The 23,745-nt window shown below is 37.8% G+C and overlaps 1 protein-coding gene across 2 annotated transcripts in view; it reads right to left on the reverse strand.

Annotated features, from left to right (window-relative positions):
- Positions 1 to 881: 881 nt before the first annotated feature.
- The window catches only part of PTDSS1 (phosphatidylserine synthase 1), a 30,961-nt gene continuing 8,097 nt past the window's right edge, over positions 882 to 23,745 (reverse strand). Inside the window, exons 4-13 of one of the 2 annotated variants that reach the window (XM_027692499.1) lie at positions 22,409 to 22,533; positions 19,210 to 19,368; positions 16,184 to 16,335; positions 14,088 to 14,229; positions 13,035 to 13,147; positions 11,570 to 11,635; positions 7,413 to 7,512; positions 6,227 to 6,295; positions 5,646 to 5,715; positions 882 to 4,360 (exon numbers count right to left, since the gene is read on the reverse strand). In XM_027692499.1, the coding sequence (XP_027548300.1) occupies positions 4,251 to 4,360; positions 5,646 to 5,715; positions 6,227 to 6,295; positions 7,413 to 7,512; positions 11,570 to 11,635; positions 13,035 to 13,147; positions 14,088 to 14,229; positions 16,184 to 16,335; positions 19,210 to 19,368; positions 22,409 to 22,533 (1,106 nt within the window). In that variant the 3' untranslated portion in view covers positions 882 to 4,250. Of the gene's footprint in view, positions 4,364 to 5,645; positions 5,716 to 6,226; positions 6,296 to 7,412; positions 7,513 to 11,569; positions 11,636 to 13,034; positions 13,148 to 14,087; positions 14,230 to 16,183; positions 16,336 to 19,209; positions 19,369 to 22,408; positions 22,534 to 23,745 lie in introns of both variants that reach the window. The other variant, XM_027692498.1, reaches the window with a different exon arrangement.

Raw genomic sequence — 23,745 nt, forward strand, 5'->3', positions numbered from 1 at the left:
GATGGGTCCCTTCCAACTAAGCATATTCTGACTCAATGTAGTAAGCAGCGTTCTGTGAGAGGGGTGGCTCCTATAAATTGTTTAATCAGGTATTTTCTCACCCTTCAGAAGAGATTTACAAGCTGAACAATTGCCTCTTAGCTGTTTTTCCCAGGGAATGAACAAGCTTAAGTTCTGGTTCTTCCTGATTTTACTACAACCTCAGAATTTATAGGCTCTCTATATATCAGTATTCAAAAAGATAAGTCATGTTGAAGAAAAGCCCTTCCCAGAAAGGCAGAAAGTCCCAGTATTCAATATCGGTATAAAGAAGGAACTGAGGAAGAAAGGGAAAGCTATGCTGCTTTACACACTAGACAACAGGCTAGTGCCAACAGCAGAGGAGCAATCACCAGCTCACAATAGGTTTTAGGTATTAAAAAACTTGGAAATTGCTGTTGTGGAAACTGTGCTAGCAGTAAAAACCAAGGCAAAGTGTTTTTGAGACTCAATGACACCTTTATATTGGCAAAAGTTTACTTTTCATTAACCTGTCTTACAGGTCTTCTACAAGAGGTCTCATTTCGTCTTTGAAGGTCTGCCATGAGATCGTCTCGCAACTCAGCTCTCCCATGCAATAGTAAAACAAATCCAGAAAGAATAATTAAGACAAGAACTTACCCTGTATACTAGAAAGACTTCAGAAGGGGTAACAGAACTGTTCATATTATCAGATCTGCTGCTCCGAAATAATAAATTACAGCAAACTTTCGAGTTCACTGTAAACTGCTCAAGAACCACCGCATTTGTCAGAATGCAATTACTTAGAATAAAACATAATGGCTTCTAAAACCAGTATGTAATCATTTCCTATGCCTTACAGGTACAGACAAACACACATATTGGTGACATGGGTTGATTTACTCAATTATTGCAAAATACAATACTTTGCAATCAATACAGAGCAACTCTATTCAAAAACTACTAAATATGTGGCAATATCTGTGTCCTCTTGTGATAACAAAGTAAAAAATATTAAAATTTTAACAGCTGGAACATGAAATGATGATCTTCACAGCACAGTAACAAAAGAACTGGTTGAAATCACACTCCAAATATTTAATTAGATGCGGTGTATGATCCACGCAGCAACTTTAATACTGGAATTCAGTACTCAAGGCTAGCTCTAGTTTATTGTACACCTGCATTTTAAAACTTTCCATTTTTATTTAATCCACTACTTAAAGTTCTTGCCACTACCCTCTGCTTACACCACCCTGCCTTGAATTAGCCTCCCTTCAATGACTGATACCACTGATGGTCAGCCTCTGGAGAGCCAATTCAGATCTCTCCATAGCAGCAGGGGAGATCACTGAGGACAGAGAAAGGAAAGAACGCCAGAAGAAGGAAAGTAGGAATGAGCGGCTGTGACAGAACAAGTAGTTGAAAATAGGACAGTGCATCCATGACTGTTACAAAATACTGTTCAAGCAGCAGGACTCATACATGGATGCTTGTTGCCAAACAGCTCAGTGATTTGTCATTACAGGTGTTAAACACATACAGAATTCAGCAGCAGCACAGTAACTGATAAAATTGAGATCACTAATTTTACAGCAGTGATCAAAAGCACCTTTCTAATGCCTTCCAGTGCAAAGCTCATGTCCAAAACGATGCGCTGAAAATACAGTTGTCAGTCAGTGGAGGACTTGTGAGAATTCCAGCCAGAACCGCTGATAGAGGAGACAAAGTGACATTTTCCAAGCAGCACTTGAATAGTTTACTTAAGTTTCACCTCTCCCTAGCCATCCCTCTTTTAAAATAAAAATAAAACAAAACAACAACAAACCCCCAAACCAAACAAACTAAAAAAAACCCCCAAAAAACTCCAACAACCACAAAACCAAAAAAAACCAATCAAACACAAAAAAATTAAAGTAAAAAGACTTCATTGGAAATGTCTTTAAAGGTGTTGTCAAACAACATTTCTTCAAGGCCAAGCTGTTATAACAGTATACAGAAGTCAGTTTCCAACAAGATGACACTTCATATTGACCTTTCCAATATTTTTAGGGTGCAGTTCAGCAGTGTAAGCACCAGGTCTGCATTTACAAAATATGTGTTTGTCCCCACAGGCAAGTAAATATAGTACTTCAGCATGTGCTTACACATGTAAGCTTTGTATACATAGTTGGTGTGTATACACCTTGCAAGTACAAAAGAGGCTCTCACCTTTGAAAACCACAGTACTTAAAATATCTAAACCATTAGACTTCAAATCTCTTGCTTTGGTATTGAATCAATAGAAAATTTACAATGCCATTTTTCAGTCTTACACAGACCGAGTTATTAGCCAAGGAAATAAAAAAGTAACAAGTCTCAGTATCCAAAGAAATCTACAAATACATTCATCGATACGTAGTACATTACGAATAGGAAGGCAATATGTGGAATTGTTATATCATAAATGAAAACCAACTAGTTGTAGGAGAGCCTGAAAATCTTCCTTACATTTTTCTCATGTTACGGTTAATGTCACTGTAGCAATGATGATATTGCAGCTTCTACTGTGTTACTTTCCAAGTTGTACACTTATGTTTGATTGAAGAGCAGGGAAATGAAAGGCCTCTGAGGAGTTCAGCAGCAACACTTAAGTGCATTGAAAACATTGATAATCTACGGCATGTAGGAATTGATGGATTACAGAGGATACTTTCTTCTATTTACAGTATCATACACTTGTATAAACTCTCTGCTGCATCTTTTTTTTTAGTACTTAGCCTGTGGCAAATCACAGTAATATTATTCAAAGAAAAAGGAAATCTCATTTTCTCATAAAAACTAAGCAACTTAAGCTATCTACCCCTCTGAACACCTTGAATCCCAAAATTTAATTGGCACAAAAACATTTGGATAACTTAATACAGGAACTGATTGCTCATGATTGTTTACCTCTTGACTTAATAACTACATTCACTGCTGGAGATTTATCCACTGCCAGATGTCAGAATTAATACATTTTAAAAAAACCAAACAAGGCAACAAAACAACACCCAGACAAAAAGTAAACCTCACATAACCCTCAGAAAAAAAAAACAAAACTGCAAGAAAAAACAACTTTGCTGCTGGGTGTCTGATGCATGATAGGAAATACCAAAGCAATGGGGTATATCACAGTAACATCATGCTGCCTCTCAGACACCAAAGACTACAGCAAATCTTCACAAGTAATTATAGAGATGGTAAGCAACTCTGCTTCAGCGAAAGACTGCCTTATCACCAAGCTCAGTAGGACATCTGAGCCTTCAAAGCAGTTTCTGATATCAGTCTGAAAACAATGGGATTTCTGGTTCCAGCTGAGATGGAGGCAAATTAGAAGGGAGTGGGAAGGACCACTGTACACAATGTGGCACAGCTGAGAAAATGACATATTTACACTTGAAAATGCAAAACACACTGCAGTAAAGGAGGAAAAACAATGAAATAACAGGACATCTGTCTCTGAGGACAGGAGGCATGTCCCTCTACTATGGAGCAGGTTTGTATATGTGTATTTTAAAAATTCAAAAGAAATTGAACATGTATCAATCAAGCAGGACAGTACAGAACAAAAAAACTGTGAGAAGATCAATGTCACATGCTTTACAAGAAACCTGGACCCATTTCCTTCCTGGTAAAACCCTGACACCAGGTCTAAAGAGCCTTTAAGCAAAAGCAAGGAGTATGAAATTTTTACTAACCGTTGTATGGAACAAGTAACTGCTTTTACTAAGTGTTGTATGGAGAAGTTTTGTTGTGAGACTCAGAAAGAAGGGCAGAGTTGCTTTTAGTCAAAGGATTGCATACTCTTGTAGAAAACAACAAAAACAGTAAACCAAACCAAACAAACAAAAATCCAACCAACCATGACAACTATCAGTTTACTAACCTTTGTGTTTAAGTCCTCAACTAAGATATTAAAAATGCACTTGCAATATCTGAACGCAAAACAGGGTATACCTACTATGACAAAAGTACACTTTTTTCCACCATACCCTTCATGAGCTTTTGGTGCCACATGCTGAAGAAACTAGATTTATATCAGTGAATGGCAAGTGTCAGCAGGCAATTATCTGCACTACACTGGTGGCTCCATCTTCATCATCCTTTTCTTCAGCATCCCCTTTTTTAAACTTTTTAATTTAAAAATCCACCTTCCATTTGGCAACTCAGAGCCAGGTCTGATCTTCATGATCTCTGGTCACACTGTAGGATGTCTTTAGAGACCACTCTTATTTCTTGCCAATTCCATTTGATAGTTTTGATTTGGAGTGCCGATTCCTCCTTCTAGATGAGTGGCTTTCACTATTGACTGAATGTTTTGGTGGACTATTGTCAGCACCTGCTGAGAAATAAATATTTTTTTATTATATATATAGTTGACATTGTCAAGCTCTTGTCTGAAAGACAGTAAGGCTTTTGAGAGCTACAATGTTTACAGTATGGATTATTTCAGGCTAATACAAACTGGTTGATACTTGTACTCCACCTAGTGGCCTATATTTTTTTTTTAAAACCAATTCTCAAGACTCCTGTAAAATTCTTCCTCCACCAAAAAAAAAAATAAAATCAGAAGTTTGCTATAGCAAAATATAGTGGTGAAACATCTTCCATTTAAAATCACATCAATAATTAAACTTCCACATTTTTCTTAGTGGTGGGTACTATTATTAGAAATTAAGAACTATGTAAACAAGGTCACAGATCCTTGCAAGAGTACATTTCAGCTTTTCATATGACAGGCCATGTTTGACACTGAGAAAACAGAGAGGAACAAAAGAAGAAATCAAGGACAAAACGCGTGTAATTTGTGAAGTAACAGGAGGTCAGAGAAAGACTTGTTTGGCCAGATTTCTCCAGCATACATACACGGGAAAAACATTTTGAGTGCAAGTAATTTCTCTTGAAAATATAAAAGTCCACTAATCTACTTAACTGAGAATACACAACCAGAAAAATCATGTATGAAATATAAAGAAGCTCTGCTGTAGGTGCTTTGCAAGCATGTGATAAGTAAGAAATATTTTTAATGATACAAACACTTGGAGCATAAATTCTGACAGAGATAACTTCCAGGTGTGAATAAGCAAGACCACACTAATGAGCCAATGGAGGAGGCAGATAACTGACCTCTAGTGTAGGGAAAAGAAGTCAAAAGGAGGCTACCTTTGCTTAGTACAGAGAAAGCTGTTTATGACCATCAGCACCGCATTGACTAGGCAAGTGTCAGTAAGAACATGAGCTCGTGGGCACATTCTGGACTGTTTCTTAACAAGCAGAAATAAAAGCACAATTCACATTAATATGTTTCAAATCAAACACAAAATGTTCAGAGAGAAAACCTGTCCAAAACAGTTACGAAATGCATAATGCCCAAAACCTACAAGAATGACCTGGAGTAACAGGAGAAAAATTCAGTCAATTCATTAAAAAATAAATACTTTTCCAAGAGTTAGAATAAAAAAGGCAGTAAAGCAAAATAGCTTTGCAGATGATTTATCTACATAGCTCCTGCAGGCATATTAAATAAGTCCAGTTGTTAGCTAGCTAAGTTTCTTAAGCCTCATTTTCTAGTGTTGAGCCTTAATGTTACCATTTCAAGAATATAGCTACAAAAGTGCCAATACCTGTGGTGAATTTAGAATGAAGCCAGGAAGCATCTGGACTGTATGGACTGTCTTCACTTTCTGACAAGCTCTGCAAAAACAAGGACACATCATTGGGATGCTGGTGATTCTTGTGATCAGTATTGGACTTGTAAACTTAAACTGTGGCAGAAGTCCTCATAAAGCATTCATACAGTACTTAAGACTTTTCCCTTCCTAGTTAGAAGGTACAACATAGATGATACAATAAGAACTCGCCACTTGCCACGTAATATGTTGTATAACCAAGTATTCTTAATATTCCCCTACCATTCCACCTGTACAATGGGAACATTAGCTAACCATTCATCCTTGAACGCTTTGCTAAAATTACAGCCTCATTTTGAGCAACTAAGAGGACAGCATTCTTTAGAAACCACAGTGTAATTTGGGATCTGTCCAAGGCCTGCTGAATTCAGAGCTCTTTCTATTGACTTCAGTTAGACTCTGGACCATCCCCCTTCATTCCTATTTATACTAGCTCTGGTAAAGAATTCTAATATCTAGGAGCTTTGCAGTTTTAACTGTTATAAAACAAAACCAGGTTTCTTAAATTTAAGTACCTTTTCTCGGTGGCCGTAGTACTCTGCGTACCAAACCATACCATACAGACAAAGGAAAGTTGTAAAGGCCTAAACAAGGGAGGAGAAGAAAAAGAAAAAAATAATCTGTAAAACTTTTTCAAAATTTCTTGCTGGTTCAAGGTCTCAGAGTCCCTGGAGATTTCACATTTAGATTTCATGCTCTGTTTCTCCCTGTATCTTCTGTCAGATGAGTAGAGACTCATGCTTCAACTTCAAGGTACCCATGGATTCTGCCACCATGGAGTATGCAGACCAATTCTCAATGGGAGCATGAAAATACATACAGATCACCCACAGTGCCAGCACAGTTTCTGTCCACAACCTGACCAAAGCAGTCAGTAGGCACTTGTACGAGTTCTCCTTCTCCCTGCCCCATACTTCAGGCTAGGCTGCATGTTTGTTTTTGTGGTGCTTTGATCCAGGAAACAATGCAATACTTTTCTCTTCTGAAGTTTCAGGAATAAAATTAACACGCTAAATAAGAGAACAATAAATTCTGACTCCCCATCACCTGTTCAAACTGTGTTCCCAACTAGAAGGGAGAAGTATTTATCTGTCAGCCCATTATAAATGCCTTATTCTTCACTGACCATGAAAAATGCGTTTGGCATCAGAGTTACTAGTCTGGCAGGACAAACATCCATTTACTGTTATAAAATGAGCATTTCATGCTGCATTTGCAGTAATCACACTGAAGTACAGAAAGTTACAGGCTGAGTGCGAATGATTTGCCTAATAGAGCACGGTTGTTTATGTAGTTGTAAGACTTCAGTGTGACACAACACACATTACTTATTAGTACTATCCATTAATTCCTGTTCACTTCCAGCAGGCACTACAGCAAGCACCACCAAAGTTAGGCTCAATCGAACTGACACCTTCTCTCATTAGGATAAAGCACCCTAAAACTAGTGTTTGTTTCATTGTCAAGCACCAGTAAAGTCACTATACTCTGCTATTTAAAGATATAAGAAAATAAGTTATTCTAGTCCCTTCTAAGTGAGCTCTAAGCAATCTAGCATTTGCTTTTCCTAGGACGTCTACAAAGTTCTTTACCAGCATTTCCCCACAATGATCCCCTGCTGCCAATGTTCCAGAGGAAGCTATTTAGATGCTTTCAATGCTTTTCTCATGCTTTACGTTTCACATGAGAAATCTCACTTACCACACAGAGAAGCCAAAACACAACATACAGTATTTGTGTTTTGGAAAAAAGATCTTGTCCAAACTTTATACACACAATAGCTTCAAGGAAAGCAATAGCCCTGTGGATAAATGAAAAAGGGGGGAGAGTGGTTACAAACACTAAGGATTTTACTCGCGTGATCACAACCCAGACCCCAGACTGTCAGAGCTAAACAAGCACTACCCTCTAGTGAGCACACACCTCCCTGACACCACCATTAACTGAAATTCTGAGAAATTTCTTTTTTTTTCTATACTTTTTTTCAGCATAAACAGCACAAAGTGGTAGTTTACTGTTCTGTGGGGCTCCAGGGAACAAGCAGGAGCGTGTGCCAATAGGAGAGAATTTTTGTTTGTACCTACCACTATGCTTCAGCTCTCACCAGATATAAATTTCTTTTTTATGCTGAACAACCAACAGACTCCCTTGTTGGATGAACTAGAATATGCTTTGTGTATTTCTCTACTGGATGTAAATTTACTACAATTCTAAACTGTATACTTTGCTTGCCTCACATGGATTTTGATGAGAAAATTCATAAGAAACAGCATTTCAAATTCTTTGAGAATTCACGCATTTGCTATGGTTTATCTGTAAACTCAGGTCCACACTACAGCATCAGAGGATTTGGGGAGAAATGTGAGAGGAAAAAAATTCAGTTTTTACTTTCCTCTCTGACAATGAAAGAATCAAGAAAGTATCTCCATCTCTCTCCCTGCCATCACTCCTTTTCAGGTTCAAAGCTATGGAGGCTTGTCCACCACTTGGCGTGGAACATGGGGTTATGAATCCAAAGCTTCCATCGCCTGCCATGGAAATAAATTTAGTTTGTATAGGTCCTGAATACAAAATTAGATATGTTTAACAAATACAAGAGTAGAAACATGACTGGTGCAGTAAAAGTGTAGAAAAATTACTTGTCTTAATCTGAAGCAAATTATGAAAACCACTATTAAATTCATAGAAGTTTAATACTTAACTTGTTCAATAGAGACTTTAAGGTTGTACACACGAGCAATGCACAAAAACTCCTCCTCAAACGTGCAGACACACTTAACATCATGTGAAGTGCTCCAGTCTCCCAAGCTTGATACTGCAGGACGTATTTCCTACCAGCACTCTCCAAAACCAGAGAGTTCCCAAAAATGGCACTACTACCTGTCCAAGAAGACCCAGTTTCCTCCGATCAAAGAAGGAGGAAAGACATGCTTGACTAAACCACTGGTATTGCAGACATGGTCCTGGTGCACATAATAAATGACAGCTTTCTCTGTACTATCTAATGTGACTTGCGGCATGATGAGTGGGGCCAAAACTTACAACTGTGGAATTAACACCCAACTCATTAATACTAAAAATTAATGAGGTGCATTTTAGTAAAAAATTGAGAGCAGTGTTACTCTGTTGGGTTATCAACTATTTTTCTTTCTTGGTTTTATGTTATTCTTACTGATTCAGTTGCAGAGTAAAAAAATCATTAAACCATACTACAGCAGTGGGAACAGAAAGACCACCATCAGAAAAATAGTGTGGAACAAAGGAAACAAACATGGAGTTGCAATATACTCAAAGGTATAAACAAAACAATGGACTACTTTCAATAACAACTCAAAAAACAACACAGTTGTTTGTCTGGCATTTATACATTCTTTCAGTTATTCCTGTCAAGAATACTTGAGCTAAGCACACTGTACAATAGGACAGCTATTACAGCTTATGAAGTGGTAAATCAAAAGATAGAAGAATGCTAACAGTGAAAGGTGTTAGTGTCCTACTGAAGGGTGATGAGACTACTCATTAGAACTAAAGACAGTAAGTTTTTATTCAATCAAAATAGTCTTGTAACATCCTGACAGATACTCCTTTTTGGAAGGCTTCATCTTAATGAAAATGGTGCAATTCCAGTGGGGCTGTTGCACTGACCTTCTTCATGCCTTACATTACTTATCAAGACTGATGCTTTAGTATATATCAAGTTGAAAAGAAACAGTTTTGTACTAATGAAAGGCACTAAATTTAATTATTTCCATGGTTAGGCTGTTAAGAATTTCATTTGTGCCTTTAGAAGTGTGTCTTGGTCACCACATATACGAATATTCTATATACTTGCTTTTAATTGCTTCAGAAATTATATTCTAGATAATTAAATTATTGGAAAATTTCTGCTTTTTCAGCAAACAACAGGAACTCAGTGTAGCTCTGTTTTTTCTAGCAGATTACAGAAGCAAGCAGTATCAAAGAGAATACTTATTCCACACACATTTCCCACTAGTAGATCAGACTGTGGGTGAATATTCTATTGTGGTTCTTATGTGATCGTACAGACATGTTTGGCCATCTGTGTATTGACATGTATGACATTAATGTGTTCAGTGAGAGCTTTGAACCGAGGATGACAGTTTCTGTAATCCTTAACAACTTTTCAGAGCCAGAAGGCAAACATTCAACATTGCGTCTCCCTTCAGTTTACAAAAGAATATGTTTACATTCTTTCCTTTGGATGAAATAGAAGTTCATCTTCCTTTCTTTTTAATGCAGAACTTGAAAATTCTTCCCCCATGATGATAACATTGTTTAAAATGTGTCTTCTATAAGACTCTAAAATTACCATATATAGTTGAGAAAATGTCCTTTCCCACATAAACATCTCAATTTCTAAATAATTTAAATACATAATTCAGTGCCATCTGTATTCAAATGCATATCTGCAAAATATTAATACAGTTGATCAGTAACTGCTAAGATACTCATACACAAACAGAGAAATTCTAATGGTATATTAAGTAGTCATATTAACTGTGTGATTAATTAGTTATCTTCAGTACTAAATCTGAACAAGAACACAATTACTACCTTTTCTATGTCCATTGGATGTTACGGTCATGAGTTGAAGACAGTAATAGATCCACCCAGGAATCATAGAATCATAGAATCATCAAGGTTGGAAGAGACCTTTAAGATCATCCAGTCCAACCATCAACAAAGAAGGAAGGTGATAAGTCAGTGAAAGAGGTGAATATTTAAGGCCAGACAAGCCCAAGGAGACATGGTATGGTCTCCAGAGTACATTTAAAACAAGACTAGAAATTCCTTCCATTACACTGCAGCAAGTTGTGCTCTGAACTCAATTAAATGTTGAGAAAGGGGCACTCTTTAGACTGCTGTAGCGCACATGGAAACACGCCTTCCAGCTTAACACTGTTCCTAAAGCTAACATCCCTAAGACTAACAGTAAAGGCGAGATAAGTTTGCCAAAGCACTGTTTCTAAATTAGATATGAGTATTTTATGGTTCACTGAAATGCTATTCCAATTTAAAACAGTAATAGACTCTTCTATAAAACATGAAAATTGTTCAGACAACTCTGGAAATAAGATATACACCAATCCTGACAAAGAGAATGAAATGGTTGTTTTAAATTAAAATCATTACCATCAGAAATTACCTTCTTGAATAGTTTCTTAATTTTTCTTTTTTCTTTAAGACATGATTTAGGATCTTTCCAAGTCCTAAATCAAAAGGGACACTACTACTTTGCTTGTTTACTAGAAGCTTTTACAATGCTACAGTAGCATTGTAAAATAATATGCTTCAGGTTTCCAGAACAGTACGGTTTAGTCAAGCCATCTAGAGAAGGAAGTTCTCACCAGAAGCAATCATGCAAACTCTTCATTTAAAGGTCTGCTCCAAGAGACAAAGAGATTGCAGCCAAGGTAACCATTGCTAATAGCACCATTCCATAGAAATAGTTGGTAACTGTGGTTTGTTTCACTGTCTTCTGCTGTAATTCTGCTAACTGCAGCAATGCCCACTTTGACAGCCAGGGAAACATTACTCTTACAAGCAGCTGTAGAGGCAAAAGCTTTATCCTTCTCATCTGACTGAGAATATGGGTAGCAAGGCCAATGCTACTCTGAGGAGCCCCTAGCTTTATCCAGTCTTCCTCCTGTTCTTCTCCTTACTCATTCCATCACTTTCCATGTTCTATCTCCAAATTCACAATTTTCCTTTCCTCTGAACTTGCAAAATCAAAACCAACACAAGACAAGGACTGGCTCCATGGAAAGCCTGTTCCTGTGCTGGACCCATACTTAGCACTTATCCAAGTGCTCCAAGAATGCAGCAAGAACACTTACCCGAACACCCAGCACTGAGTTCCCACCCTCTTGCACTGTGTATCTGTGAGGTATGCATAGTATTGCCTGAGGAGGGAAGCAAGAAAATTCTTCAGTGAAGTTGAAAGTCCGCAGAGTCATTACACTTAGAAAACAACTTTATGTTACAGATGTATCTATACTGAAAATGAAGTGCTGATGGTTAAATTCACATGCAATCATTTTGGATGTCTACCAGATGGCTTCAATTCCAGTGGGACAGATTATCACACAGATCAAATAGCTTGAAACAACACAGAAAATAACCCTGAGACTGAGGACTGGGAAAGTCCCCAAACCAGTAGGCTAACAAAGCAACAAATTTGTCTCCTGCTTCTCCAATGAATCTTCAGTTCTTATAGGCAAAGTGCAACAACTTTGAAAGAATTAGAGAATCCCCCACTTTTTCCACAGTTTGTCTTTATTAACAATTGCATTTTCTTGAAAAATGTGGGTTTGAGCCTTGAAAGACACTGAATATGGCTATTCTATATCCTGTTTGAGCGGTCTAACCACCAGCATATTTTCCTCTCAAAACCACTAGAATTTCTCACTATTTTGAAAACAGTCTGGGGACCATTCTGCCCTATTCTTTATGATCTGGAATTTTAAGAATTTATAGAGAGGAATTACAAAGAAGTGGAACCAAAGTTCCTTTTCCCAGTCTCTGATTTCCACTGACAGATGGGGAAGACAAGTGTTATTATTCCAACAATACAAGGATTGCTAAAGAATAAAGACTTCCACAGGTGTGCAAGTGCCATAAAAAAACCCTTAAAAGTGCACCTATGCAACAGGTTACAGGATGTTTAATGTGATTCTCTGCCTTTAACTTCAGGTTTGTGTGCATTCTGTCTACTGCCAACTACAGCACGGGAAAAGAAGAGAAAACGAAGGCACTCTGCTAATAACATGAAATCACATGCATGACTAAAAGTAGATTAATGTTTCTATACAGCTGTTAATGCTGCATATATACTGTTTTGTTCTCACAATGTGCTACTGCTCTCTTTTCTTTTAACACGCTAATATTTCCTGTAGACAGACACAAGAAGGAGCTGTTAGAAAAAACAAATAGCTCTATTTTTCCTCATCTACACTTTTGTGAGCACCTGACTCATTAACTTGGATACTTTCACATGCAGTCCTCAAGGACAACATATGCAACTAACTCACAAAACAGGGAGATGTCATGAAATAGAAGATGGAACGGATTAGTTCTGTATCCCTATGGCAATGCAATTATTTATATACATTTTACCTCAGTTTACTTGTCAGAAAATACATTTTATTGAAAAATTATGATCGTTTTGCTTTTCATGGTTGCAAAAGCATAAATTTCTTGAAATGTGCCATACTTATTCACAAACTCTATGCAGTTCTTGAGTGCCTAGAAGTTAAACTACTTTAAACTGAAGAAAAAAAAACACTTCATCAAAAAAATTACCTTACAGTGGGTGCTGTAATGATTCCTATGAAGAGAATTCTCCCCCAGCTTAAAGGGTGGCTTGCTTGGAACACAAAGATATGTTTCAAAAAGAATGTGTTCAACTCAGTCAGCTAGGGAAAAAAAAGGTGGTTAATAGTGTCCAACTTACATAACTTCTAATGAATTAGTACACAAAATGTGCAAAGATTAATATGAAAACTAAAAGACGGAAGGAAAACTATTTATGCTCTACTATAACCCTGCTGGTTAGATTGAACATTTAAAGAGTCTAAGACTCCTGCTCTAGGACAAGCAAGGAATATACAAGTAAAGCAAAGAATTCTCCCCTAGACACCTCTATGAAAGTATTTGCTATCTTTCCAGAAACAAATTAAGGGACCAGACACTCATTCACACTGCAGAGAAACGTTGAAAACGTTCATATCCTAAATCAGGTATGAATGACCAAGGCAATTTTGGGAGAGAAGCAGAAGAGATCACACTTAAAAAAAAAATTTAAAAACTCCTTTTAAAAACTAAATTAGTAAAGTAAAAAAAAAAAAATTTAAAAAAAGTTTTAGTTTTATTTTCATGATGAAATACCAAAGCAGTTGGGACATGTTACAGAGTCAAGGCCAGTATCCTGAGCATCACTGATCCATTCAGCAGTCAGTGGGAAAGTAAAAAAAAAACAACCAAACACCACCCCAAACAAAACAACCAACCAAAAAATCCCCCAATCAACACAACAAAACCAAAATAAATTAAAAATCCACCATCTCAAGCCCCCACTGTCTAGCAGTTTTTAAATCTGTATCAATTGGAAAGAGCAATCTGATGGCCTGTACAGCAATCTGTAACATTTGGGTTCTTCCATAGGTTCTGTAATTACACTCATGAACTATCATGAAACTTCTCTGAGCAATATCCTGACCAATTGTGTATTATCAATTAATTTAATTGTGTATTTCAATGAAAGACCTAAATTGCATTAGAATATTGTCTAGTCTAACATAGCCAACAAGTAACTGAGCTGATGGCAGCTTTGAGGTCACAGAATTTATTTCTTACCTGCCAAATGATCATGAAAAGATAGATTCCAGCCACTCTCTGAAATGATGACTTTGGGTCAAACCAGCGGACATAGGTCCAGCTGGCTGGGGTGAACTGTAATACAGCTCTTTTGATTTTCCCTGTGGTTGTGTGAATGTCCCTAGAAAAAAAGAATGGCTGGAGTAAATACAAGGAATATGCAAGGGAAAAAAAAGCAACAGCCGCGTTACTGATGTTTTGGAACAATCGCAATTTTTGATGGACAGCAGAGACCTTCACAGACACAACTATGTACAAGGGTGAATTAAGAAACTATCTACTAAGCATTTCAGTCAGGGTGCTATTCTGCTATAAAAGCCCACCCTTCTCTATCCTCAGTCACTAATTAACTACAAAACATTTATCATCCTCTCCACAAAGGAAAGATACAAGGATTGCAATTCTGCAACCCCCTTGGAAAATCTAGAGGATATTGCTGCCACTACTGTTATCCCAAAGACTCCTTGTGCTAGACCTCACTGACATCAATCCTTCAAGAATCTGCCAGAATCATTATTCATTCATTGTATAAAGGGCTGGCTCCACACGTTTAAAAATTCTGATACAGATTTTACTACACTTCCAGTACATATAGCCCCTGCTGTTCTGATATGAGATGCATGTGGACCTCCTAGAGAGGTGTGATAGCACTGTTAAAAGCTAGAAATCTATTAAATTCCAATTTGAGAGGGGATTTTAATGGAGGCTCATCTGACATATGTATTACTGGTTGGTTCTTGCTTTTGATAACATTGATTCAGATGAGCAACAGCATCCAAAGGACAGGGAATCTAAGAAAAACTCAGAGCTTCTTTTTCTGAAGGAAGACTAGTAGGGCTAGAAGTCAGTTTTCACCCTGTTATTTCTCTGGCCCTTCTGAACAAAAAAAAGAGACTCAGATTTGATATTTCTGATATTTGTGTTCTTTTAGGCTAGAGAGATCTTGGGTGAGAGATTATCTTCTAAACTTTAAGATCTATAGTTATCCAATGAAAAAAAGAGAAAAAGAAATTAAAAGGGCCCAAGCAAAAGCTTCTAATTTTATGCAGCACTTTCATATTAAAGATCAAAAAATTTACTCATGCATTTAAAAGAATGTGAGGAAAAATCATTCCACAAAGACAGTGAAGACTAGTTGTGCCATAGATATTCTGCTGTTTAAACTTTCAGTGAACTCTAAAAACAGAAGGACCATCAACTCTAATGGAAATGAAGGAAAACTGAATTGAGACCAAAGGCTGGATGGTGCTTAGAGCAATTAACAAATTTGTGAGTAAGAAAAGAAATCGGAACAGAAATTCACATGGCGTACAAATTTGGAAGTCAAGATTTCAGCTTGTTTTCCATCTCTCAAGGCAATTCATTGTACTCGATCCTGTTTCATCTAAACCATTGCTAATGTGCAGATGACCATGCTTGCTACCAACTGGTTGAGAAGAAGGCTGGAGAGATGTTAAAAACTATGGAAGAAACTATGTGGACAGCTAGGAACTGACACTTACTAGGTCACAATCTGTTGCCCTTTTACACAACAAATACCTCTTTATTTTGCAATTACTCCATTTATTTCAGAGGGTCAGCAATGGGGTAAGGCAATTCACAGAACAGGTACAATCAGTCTGATGCCTCTTCTGCAATTACAACTAGTGCTGACAGATTGCCACACTAATGATTCCTCAAGCTGAGCCCAAATCTAGTTTAAAAAATGTATAATGAGAAAACAAATACAATTTGTTTTGCTCCCTGCCTTCCTCAAAGTATAAAATTAACTGAAAACACAAATAGCTTTACTACATTATATTTTCCATTGGCATCAATGCTTGTAAGTTAGGACTGCAAAGGAAAATTATATATACAGTTATATTTATAAATATATGCTGTACAGTAGCATTATGATGAGATTGATATTTTACATTTAAAATAAAATTACAGCCTTGTTAGCACAGGCAGATTGCATGCTATTTCTATACTACATGTATTTTACTTATGTAAAGAAGGTGGTCTATTTCCCAAGGAAACAAATTTAACATTATAACATCGAACATAATGTTTATCAAGCTTTAATTTAGACCTACTTGAAGCTTGCCCAGTGATAGGTCCTCATCTCCAAGAAACGACAAACTACCATGCCCAACCAGATGCCACCCCCGTTACAAAGCAGGATGTCCAAAATGACTTGATCCCACCAGCATTCAGCAAAATTAGGCAGAAGGTGCATGAAGAAGAGCTACAGAATACAGCAAAGAGATTATGGGTGAGAACAGCACAGAATTCATATAAATTCACTTTTTAAGTACACATTCAAAAATCAGCTTTTCAGTACACAGAATACTTCAATGACATAAGCTGCAACCACTGAAATTTGACAGACATCTTTCCTTTAACTTTAGAAGGCCTTGGATAGAACCCCAGAAGACATCAGACGTCTCCTTCTCACGGTTTCCTGTAGGGGCTATGCTGTATATAAGGATATCATGCAGCTCTTGGCCTCTCAAAGATGATACACAGAACTCTCATAGAAATGCATGAAACAAGCAGAACTACTGCATTTCTTGGAGGAAATAAGGTGGTTTGTGCTTTAAAAATAAGTCGAAGAGCATATTTGTTTTACTTTTGCTAAATAGTTTCAAGAAGTATGTTTTCTAAACCAGCAACAGCGGTAAGTGGAATGGATGCACTTGTAACAACAGTCAGTACTTAAGCATGTTGGTGTTCAGGACTAAACACTTGTTCTTTTTCAAAACCCTATCTTTCATTTATTATTTTCATGTAAATTTAGTGGCACTAAAAGATAAGGAGTTCACCAACATTTCAGACTCTACAAGCTTTGCTGCTATACTTGATCCAGATTGTGTCAAGAATTTAAGAGGACATTCCACTCTGCCTTCCTGCTTGGTCTCTGCTAAGCACTATAACGATGAAGGCACTTTTATGATGAAGATACTGGAAAACAGGCCAGAAAAAAACAATATTAGATTGAAGAGCTGACACCACCTGGATATATCAAAACATATCCCATGCCTTCAAGATTTCCTCTGGAAAGTGCACAAATCATTTACCTCTGAAGCAATCTGTTCCTTTCAGAATACTCAACTGAAAATCACTATGAGGCATTAGTAAGGCAATTAAATGTACTTAGAGATACATTTGGTGACTTTACATTACTGATGGAGTGAGGGGAACAACTGGTCAGAGTTAAAATAAGATATAAACATAATTTACCAAGAGCTAGAAATGGATTCAGTGGTTCTCCTTTAAGAGAAAATAATTGTACACTCTATTTTATGAAAAAAAATTGCTGCAACCCAAAAAACAGATATGAAAATTTTAGCTACGGACTGGAATCAAGACAGTCATGTGTTAAGCAGTCCCTTTGGAACACTCAAGGAGATACTTACAAAACACATAGCAAATTAAAGTATATTCTTACCTCCACAGAAACAGTACAACTTTTGTCAGTTAGTGCACACAGACTGTTTCCGTGGAAGATTACTGATATGATTTTGTAATAAAGTATCTTTTATTAACAGATGTATAAATAAAATATTGAAAAAGCCAGATGTGGGAAAAGGAACAAGAAGAATGTTTTCTGTATGCAGCAAGAATGACTATCGGTCCATTTATAGCACATTACAGTAACTATTATTGGCAATTACACTTCCTTAGAAAACTCTTACAAAAGCGTATCAAAACCATTTGTTTTAGTTGACAAGGCTATATGAATTTCAACCTGTAAAAAAAGAAAACTTGAATTTCTCTTCAGGACCCAAGCAATATAATGTTCTTCATTTCCTGCTGAAGTTTCCCTTTCATGATTTTAACTAATTTAACCTAAAAGGGACAATAGGCTACAAATCTCAGTCTACGATAATCCAGCCAAAGACAGCAGAAATTACAGAATGTAAGGCAGCAAAGACCAGAGCATGGGTGTTAGTCAGATCACCTCTCAGGTGCTAGCTGCTTTCTCAGAATGAGAGACCAAGGTCTGCCTGCATCCCAACTTTAATCCTACAGTATGGAGCATGAGCCAAGTGTACCATTTCAGAATGCAGAGTCAGCCATAATGCATAAATGCTAATAGGAGATGCACAGCTAAATCCCTACGTAATTGCCCTGACAACTTCTGTAGGTTTCAAATTACTCTCCTGATTTGTCTAATTCATCAAAAATCCATTTGAGTGGTGATAACATATCCATATGTTGAACCTCATCCAACACACTGTCTGTTCCAATAATCTGCCTTTCAACAATGGGAAGACACCCCATATGGTGTCAAATTGAAGACTATGGTTGTGTGATAATCAAATGAACAATAACAGTACAAGTGAAACAAATCCAAATACATTATTTTCCAGAGCGAAAATATGAATACAAGAACTAGAAAAATTATTTTTTTGCGGATGGGTACTTGTGAAATCCCAATCTTAAGTGAGTTCAAAATAACTTAGAAAATGGCATATCCTTCAATGCCACAGAACAAAAACATGTTTTGATGAAGAGGAACTCATGGCAGCAGTATTTTGAAACCCAAAAATTTAATTTTAGACAAATAAATCCTTATCTATGTTTCTGAATTATAAAAGCTTTGTCAGATGAGGCAAGCATTCTCAGGACGGCAAGCTTTACAGAAAACTGATTGTAAAGACTAAGTTAGGTTGTTAATCTCCAATTGCATTTCACTTGTACATTATGCATGACTATACACAATGTGTAATCCTGTTGTATGTGGGGTAAGAGGATCATGACAGTAGATCACAGATATTGCAAAGTAAAAAAGGAGAACAGTTGCTCTGAATCAGGAAATATCTGAAGTAGCAAAAGTAGCATGATCTCCCTAACAGCAGAAAAATAAATTATGAATGGCACCAACAGGCTGGCCTAGATCTCCCTCCCATTCAAGTAATAATAAACCACTTACCTAAAACCCAGCTTGCTGTTGTCTACTAATTAAACTGCATCAATTACTCAGCATCTGGTTTATAAGGCTTAAAACGTAAATCTATGCTGAGGACTAGAGAGTCATCCTTCTAGTAACATCCACACTTCTCACAAGAACACATCTCATACATTTGCTTACAATTAAGATACAAGAATGGCCTACCTCAGTGAGCTCCCAGGTGATGCTGATAGTCCAGCAGAGCCCATAGCTGCGGATCAGCAAAGCCTTCATAGCCCAGCCCCAGAAATGTCCAAAAGCAAATATATCAAAGTGGCTGAGGATTCTTTCCCAGGTGATAACATGACAGTTCACTGCATACTCCTGTTATAGAAAAAAAAAACAAAAAAACCCCAAACCCAACAAAAATACTCAATCAACAGACAACTTCAGAAAAACTAGGATGAATAAACATCTTTCTATTTAGTGCAACAAGTCTGAAATTATAAGGGTATTAAAATAAGCATTATTTGTTTTCTTGTCCTTCTAAACTCTGCCAGAAAACTTTCAGTATTAAGACGCAGTACCATCACAGTACAGCTCTAATTTAAAGGGAGATACAATAGATCCTGGTGCCTGAAGCAGCATATATTTCTTATGTGATAGAGAAACAGCAAGAACCGTAAAATCAATAACAATAAAACCAGCAAACAGTACTCTAGAAAGTAGTTATTTGCTCTTCTTTGGAGTCTTGATTTGAAATAACCCTCTTTCCCCATTTTCATGCTGTCTGGTATTCAGATGTGGCTCATCAGTGGCTAATCCTCACCAGTTTGTGATGTAATGTTACTCATATCAGTGTTTACTTGAGTATCTTTTGTGTCTTATTTTCCCCATGAAAGCAATTTTCCAGAACCCATTCATATTGAGGAAGTTCAGTCACAGGCCTGAATTGAAAAAATTTTAAAAAAATCAAAGGGAGCTTGCAACTGTGTTGTCACAGATGAGTGACAGATTCCTTAAGAATATTAATTAATTTTCTAGTCTCCAATAACAAAGGAAATGGGTTCTCTCAACATGTTGCACAGCAAGTGCAAGAAAACACTGCCCAACAAGAAATAAAATCTGTATGCCATCAGGAGGCTGCAGCTGTGGCTTTCTGTTGTGTCACTGGGCATAAACTAACTATTCCTAACAGGAAACACACATTTAAAAACCTCTGGTCTCCAATCCTGCTAAAATATACATTGCCACCTGCAGGTGACAACACAGCACCACTCGATGCTGTTAAACCAAGAATTCTCTTTCAGGCCAGAACTATTGCTAATCCCACACAAATGAATCCTGATCAAGTTAAAACAGAGATGCAAAGAAAGATTTGAATCCAGGCGACCACAAAGAGAAGAATGCACACTGTCACACAAATCCTTCTATCAGCAGGCAGTTAAATCCCACTATAAAACTGTAAGTAACCCCTACTGCTGGTGCTCCCTGAAATGAAAGCATGGTATTGCTTCTTGTGCATGCCTATGCTGCTAGTCCTTCAGAGAAAGGTGCACCACCTGTTCTAAGGATGGCAAATCTGCAGCTTTAGTACATGTACCCAAGAGAACTGAAATGGGTGCATTTGCCAGCAGGAGAAGCCTGGAGGGCACCACAGAAGGTGCAGGTTCCTAGCTACACCATGATATCTACGACAAGTGAGCACAATGAGGTTACTCCAAAATTAAGTTTTTTTCCAAGGCTTTTGCTTTTTTGCTTTTATTTGTACAGGGGCTTTTTTCCTCTCTATCTCATCTTTTCAGCTGCAGCTCTGCCAGCCACACAGCAAAATGTGTTGAACTTTCTTTTATACCCAAGTAATTTTGCTGGTTCTGTGCAAGCAACCAAGCTGGAGCCTTCATTATAGTTGCACTTTAATTTGCTCCAACTTTAAGTGACAATATCAGGATTGCAAAGTAGTACAGAGTAAGTTTCCATTGATTGTTACAGTCAGGGAATCTGATGTACTGTGGTTCTGTGCCAGTAGTAATACTAGTCCTCCCGTGACTTGAATCTATTTCTAACTTAAATGACAGGAGAGCCAGGTGAACCTGACTTACCAACAGACTCCTCGTCTCAGCTCCATCTTGTTGCTCAGCAACATCACTAACACCCATGCTCAGGCTCCATTTAGCCATGTGTCCTCCCACCACCCTAGGAGCAGGCTGCCCATGCCATCACCACAGGTCTCCTGCAGAATCAAAAGTCACGGCCCTACTTCACGTGCTGGAGTTGCACAATCTGTACTGCTGATCGGCTGAGATGAAATGCCTGAAGCATCCCATTTTCCAGGTAAGGAGCCTGCCTATCACTATCAATTCATTAATGTAAGCTTACTGCATTGTAAATATTTCCACTCCTGATTATGATGTTACAGTTTGCAGCCGCTGCTGATGAGGTGCTGTGCAGTGGTCGGCACATGCAGTAAATTGCTCCGTGCGAAAGACAACCAGTGTATTTCCTTACTCATGAGGTATGAGCCCTGTAAGACTATACAACAGGTGATCATGGTGGCCAGATGCACAAACCCAAGGGCAAGGGAGCATGCTGGTCAGGTGGTGAGCAGTAATTTGATGGAATAGTGAGGACGGCAAGAGTGGCAACTCTTGCCTCCCCATGCAGTAACCCTCTTCTTCTTGGTGCCCAACTGCTCACAGTCTTCTGCCTGCCTCCCAACATAACTCACATACTTCTCCCAGGCCTTCTTTTACAACCTCAGCTCCCTGTGCTGGTGTCCCCACCTGAGGGGGAATGTTCTCTATAAGGAAAACTTTTCGCAAGCTGCTCAATAGGCAGAAGAACAAGCCTAGCTTTCCATGTCACTCCATACTAAGGTTTGTGGAAGTAATTTCCCAATGGTAACAGCATCAGTGCTCAGCTGAGTGACTGGAAGGCAGCAGAGTCCTGCAGTTGTTGTACCTGCATTTCCACATACTCTCTAGCATGCCAGTCATGTACTGACCTCAGAGCAACAAGGCAAGACCCAAGTTCTTTGAGTGCAGCATTTCAGCAGCAAAAAAACTGATCTGGGACACACACACCACGGAGGCTTCATTTAGGTACATCCTTGCTAAGTCTGCTTTCAGTATCCAGGCTCATATCTATTACTTAAAGGAATCCAAAGTCACCCCACTGCAAACACATATCCCATTTCCAATTGCACAGTCATCTGAACAGCTGCATTAGAAAAAAAAAAGATTTTTTTTCACACCAGTTAATTTCAATGTAAATAAATAGTAGGTGACACAAAGGGCTCGTTGACTCTGTCAAGTATAGGCACAAACTTGCCCTGCTTGCCAGCAAATTCAGATTTATTCCTTTCCACTCAGGTAAAACATGCCTGAAGTAGCCAAAATGTACAATAAGTGCCATGGATACATACCATAATATCTGCTTCCCTTGTGGCATATCGAAGATTAGGATCCAGCCAGTACATCACCGCTTTTACCTGCTCAAAGTTAAGGAAGAGCACGAACACCAGGAACAGAAAATAGAGCACACTGAGACCTGCAAAAAGACTCAGCTTTAAAATCACGTTCACTCACAAAACTCCTTGGAACACAGAGTCCAAAAAGCTGCTTTCAAACTTGCTCTACATGTGCCCAGTTTGCACAGATGAGTTTCTACATAAAGCAGCTACATGCAAAAAGCCAAAGAGACAAGTCAGATCTCTGAGCACTCAGCCCTTCATATCACCTCCTGGGAGAAGTGATACAATATATGCTCCACTGCATGAACCTAATCAAAACAAAATCAGTCTAATCAGTTTAGACACGTAGTACAAGTCTGTAATCAGGAAGCTCTTTAGTAAGAGATACATTAGGATCCACGATTGGATTAGCTCTGCCTCTTGGCTTTAAGTATTCTTGGTCTCAACTAATGCATGTCTAATGCCTATATGCAGATTTCAACACAAAGATCAATTTAATCATGCCACCTGGCAATTTTGAGCTGTGCTGACAATAAAAAGTAATTATAAATATAAACTAATGCATGTTTGAGTTACTTTTGTGAGCTGGAAAATTCGCTGCTTGAAGCTTTTAAAGATAAATATGATTATTTATTTTCTCACCATTATAAATTATTAAACACTTGCATTTGGGAGTACTAGTTCTCTCCTCCCAAAGCCTGAATATGGATTTTTTTTTTTTAAAGAAAAACTTGTTACAAGTTGAGTCCTAGTTACAGACCCGTGGGTAGATGAAGCTGTTGTTGGGAGCATATCTTTACAATATTCACAGGTTCACTGATATCCAAGAGCACATTTGAAAGAGGCATATAAACACTATTTCCACAGTCTCGAACTTACTTGTATCCTGCAGCTTTGTCATGGAAGGCAGAAAGATTATTGCGAATAAACTTAGTATCTGCCATCCAAAATAAACTACAGCAATTCTAAAACGGTATTTTAAACTATAACCAGAACTCATGTGTTAATAATCCCCAGTTTATGCTAGAAAGCAACTTTTGCTCAAGTACACACAAAGAGTCCTCTGCAGTCCCTCCTAAAAATACATCAGGTAAACAAGTGTCACACTGCTTCAAGAAGCACAGCCTGCAGGTGAGGGTGCATCCTGAAATGTGGAGGACACGCTACTCCTTCCTTTTATCTGCTGAACAGGTCTGAGAACTGAAGCATGGCTAAATGAACCATGCCAGAAGAAGCAGAATTACACAGGGAAAATGTTGCTCTTGGTTTTGTGTGCAGCCTTTTTCCAA

Source organism: Neopelma chrysocephalum, unplaced genomic scaffold (genome assembly GCF_003984885.1).
Source record: "Neopelma chrysocephalum unplaced genomic scaffold, ASM398488v2 Primary Assembly neopelma1_86, whole genome shotgun sequence".
In the NCBI taxonomy this organism is placed as follows: Eukaryota; Metazoa; Chordata; class Aves; order Passeriformes; family Pipridae; genus Neopelma; species Neopelma chrysocephalum.